The sequence below is a fragment of the Perognathus longimembris genome, unplaced genomic scaffold (genome assembly GCF_023159225.1).
Source record: "Perognathus longimembris pacificus isolate PPM17 unplaced genomic scaffold, ASM2315922v1 HiC_scaffold_5225, whole genome shotgun sequence".
Taxonomy (NCBI): Eukaryota; Metazoa; Chordata; class Mammalia; order Rodentia; family Heteromyidae; genus Perognathus; species Perognathus longimembris.
Window position 1 is genome coordinate 1 of NW_025960629.1, and position 3,202 is coordinate 3,202.

At 51.4% G+C, this 3,202-nt stretch overlaps 1 protein-coding gene across 1 annotated transcript; it reads right to left on the reverse strand.

Moving 5' to 3' along the window:
• Positions 1–2,073: 2,073 nt before the first annotated feature.
• Positions 2,074–3,202, reverse strand: LOC125345026 (oocyte-expressed protein homolog). The gene is made up of 3 exons (XM_048337286.1): positions 2,995–3,202; positions 2,721–2,903; positions 2,074–2,150 (listed from the first exon to the last, which is right to left on the reverse strand). Exons 1-3 carry the CDS (start codon positions 3,200–3,202, stop codon positions 2,074–2,076), a joined length of 468 nt encoding a protein of 155 aa, XP_048193243.1.

Genomic DNA, 3,202 nt, shown 5'->3' on the forward strand with positions numbered 1-3,202 from the left:
AGAACCTTAGGTATGTTCGTCATCAGGGAAAAAATATCAATACTACTTTATATTAGACTTTGCACTAGTAAATATTTCTGTCGACACAATGGGTTCAAAATATACATTCCTGAACCTCAATACTACAGATTTATCACAAATAAAAATGCTAATTCCTCTTTAAAGAAAATGCAGCTGGAAATGGTGGCACACGGTGGCAATACCAGCAACTTGGGAAGTGGACACACTGAGGACCCCCAGTTCCAGGCCAACCCAAGCAAAGAACCAAAACAAAAGGGCTGGCAGTGTGGCTCACATGGTGGAACACTGGGAGACCTTCACTTCACTCTACAGGACCACATAAACAATCCCTCCATGATGACAGCCAAGCTTCAGTCCGCTGGGGAGAAAAACCACAAAGCAAATGGGAAAGTACAGGAGAGATCCGCTTAGATTTTGGCTCAAATCTCACCCACCCTCACACTGCTGTCCTAGGTTTGAGTTGAATACATTAGTTTTGCAGGAACCATTCAGTTTAGGTGCTCCATGCAGGACCAATATGTATCGTATGAGTCCCTGGGGTCTGAAACCTAGAACAAAGGAAGTATCCTTAGCCTATGTAAGTGTGATATTGTCAAGTGGGTCAAAAGGAACACAGAGAGCTGGGAATGTGGCTTAGTGGTAGAGTGCTTGCCTTGCATGCATGAAGCCCTGATTACAATTCCACATAAACAGAAAAGGCCAGAAGTGGCACTGTGGCACAAGTGGGAGTGCACTAGCTTTGAGCAAATGAAGCTCAGGGACAAGCCCCGGGTTTCTGGGGACACCAGAAAAATATTCGATGTAGTTAAGAAGTCTATCCTATGAAAAACAAAATAGACAAGAAGTTGCAAAAATGAGGACATTAAAGAAAAGGTAGGTAATAGTTAACATCCTGTGTAACCCAAGACTCACAATTTAAAGACTTGTATGAATGTAAAATCCTATGAAAGTCTAGCTCCCCTTACTGCCAAGGAGAGGGAACTGCATGATTCCAACCAACCTCGACTTTCTCTAAAACCCAAGAGCTCTTGGCACTTTCTCACCTAGGAATTCCAGTTCCCTAAGTGGCAGCCCAAGCGCAGGACCCATCTTGTAGATAGACGGGTCATTGAGGTGTGATTATAATTGGCCAGCTGCCCCGCCTGCCACAAACACCTCTGTGACATCACAGAAAACCAATACAGCTGACAGCAAAGCAGGACTCATTTTCACCCAGCGTTATAAGGGCCCATCCAGAACGCTGGACAGCTCCCCATGCACAAGTGGGAGAGGCCCACCCGGAGCTCTGCCCTGTCCAGCAACAGCTTCCAGGTGAGAGCCTCAGAAGGTCACTTTGACATCCTGTGCTTGTTAGAAATGCACATTATGAGCCTTTCACAATGCACAGAATCAGAATCTGGAGAAAGAGCCTATGAAATTTGTGCTTCCACAAGCTCTCAGGTGGGTTCTTACTCATCTTCATGTCTGCAAGCCAATTATGGGGTTTACACAATTTGTTTCCTCACAAAAGAGTGATGACAAAACCTCCAATTTGTAGTCTCAGTGACTGAGAGAGCTAAGGTAGGAGGACTGCTTATGCCCAAGAGTTGGGGTGGTCTGTCAGCCTAGACAACAAAAAACGACCCCACCTCAAACAATTACCACAAAAAAACATCAATCACTTCCATGCCCCTGTATTTGAGGACTTGCCTCTGACCACAAAAATGGGAGGAACTAAAGATGTACTGTAGCCATGCACTCATCTGTTGAATTGAAACCTCTTTGTAAACCTACTCATACTTTTTAATATGTAAAGGGAAGAAAATATCACTATCAGGCTTCTACTCACTCCTCACCTCGCGATATGGTTTATGTATTTATTTTATGTGCTCAAAAAAAGTCTTTGTATGCCAGCTGCCCCAAAGTTTATTTATTCAAATAGTTCTCATATCCCTGAAGTTACACACACACACACACACACATAAACCCCAAATGCAGCAACTTCAGAATACTTGTTTGTCTCCAATAGCAGGAGCAAGGCTGTCCACAGAACACTCCTGACAATTAGACGGTCTAAGCAGGATGCTGGGGAGTGTCTGCGCCTGACTTAGGGCTCTTCAAGAACTCTTCAGGTTGAGGCATCTTCTCAGCTGGAAGAGAAGCAATGGATACCAATCATCCACAAGGAGAAAACGTTCTGTGGTTGGAGAAAGGAATGGATATCTGCAACATAGCTTTAAAGATTGGGCCTGTGCCAGGCCCTAGTGGCTCACACTTGTAACCCTTAGCTGCCCAGGAGGCTGAGAGCTGGGGACCGAGGTTCAAAGCCAGCCTGGGCAGGAAAGTTTGAGAGACTCTCAGCTGAATTAACCCCCAATAAGCCACAAGTGGAGCTGTTGCTTAAGTGGTAGAATGCTAGCCTTGAGGGGAAAAATAAAACGAAGGGAAGCCACGGGGCCCTGGTTCAAATCCCAGCACGGGGTGCTCACACCTCCACCACGGCCTGGCCCTGGGAATCCCCCTGTGGCCCAGCTCAGGCTGAGTGGGCCCAGCTGCGCCCAGAGTGTCCAACCTCCCCTCCTTCCCCACCCTGCTGACGGCCCCAGAGGCGCTGCAGCTTCCTAGTGCTTAGGAAGTGCAAACCGCTGTGCGCAGGCGAAGGGGCGGCCGGAGGGGGTGAGCAGACCCCAGGGCCCCGGGGGCCTCTCCAAGCCCCTCACCTGGCCGGTCCTGGAGCTCTGCGCCCCGGGCTGCGAGGCTCAGGAGAAAGCTCTTCACGCGATTCTGCCCCGCAGGCCGTCCCAAGATGGAGACCTCAGCCACGGTGCCGCGGGCCACCTTGCTCACGTGCACCAAGGCCCGACTCCGCCATGCCAGCTGGGAGACCACGGCTTGGTGGGGACCTGGACGAGTCGGGCCAGGGGTCAGGGGGAAGGGCTGGCCAGGGCCGGGCCGCCCTGGGGGCTGGGGGGCGTGGGGGGTGGGGGGCCTGACCCAGCGGCCTCGCCCGCCCTGGCCGCTCCCCGAAGATCTGATCTGCCAGCCAGGCCTCCAGGTAGAACCCCAGAGGGCGGCTCATGTCCTCCACCGGAAACCACCACGGCTGGACGCGAACCTGGGGGCGCAGACGCGGGGCCCCACGCGGCCTCTCCTGGGGGGAGGACGGCTGCTGCCCGCCCTGTCCGGCCGCATCCGGCCCCAT

Bases quoted from the DNA above. Each gene is read 5' to 3' on its own strand.
- LOC125345026 (XM_048337286.1), bottom strand. From the start codon at position 3,202: ATGGGGCCGGATGCGGCCGGACAGGGCGGGCAGCAGCCGTCCTCCCCC. The intron at 2,904-2,994 runs GTCAGGCCCCCC...CGACTCGTCCAG, and splicing joins AGGGCGGGCGAGGCCGCTGG to GTCCCCACCAAGCCGTGGTC. The intron at 2,151-2,720 runs GTGAGGGGCTTG...CTTCTCTTCCAG, and splicing joins AGAGCTCCAGGACCGGCCAG to CTGAGAAGATGCCTCAACCT.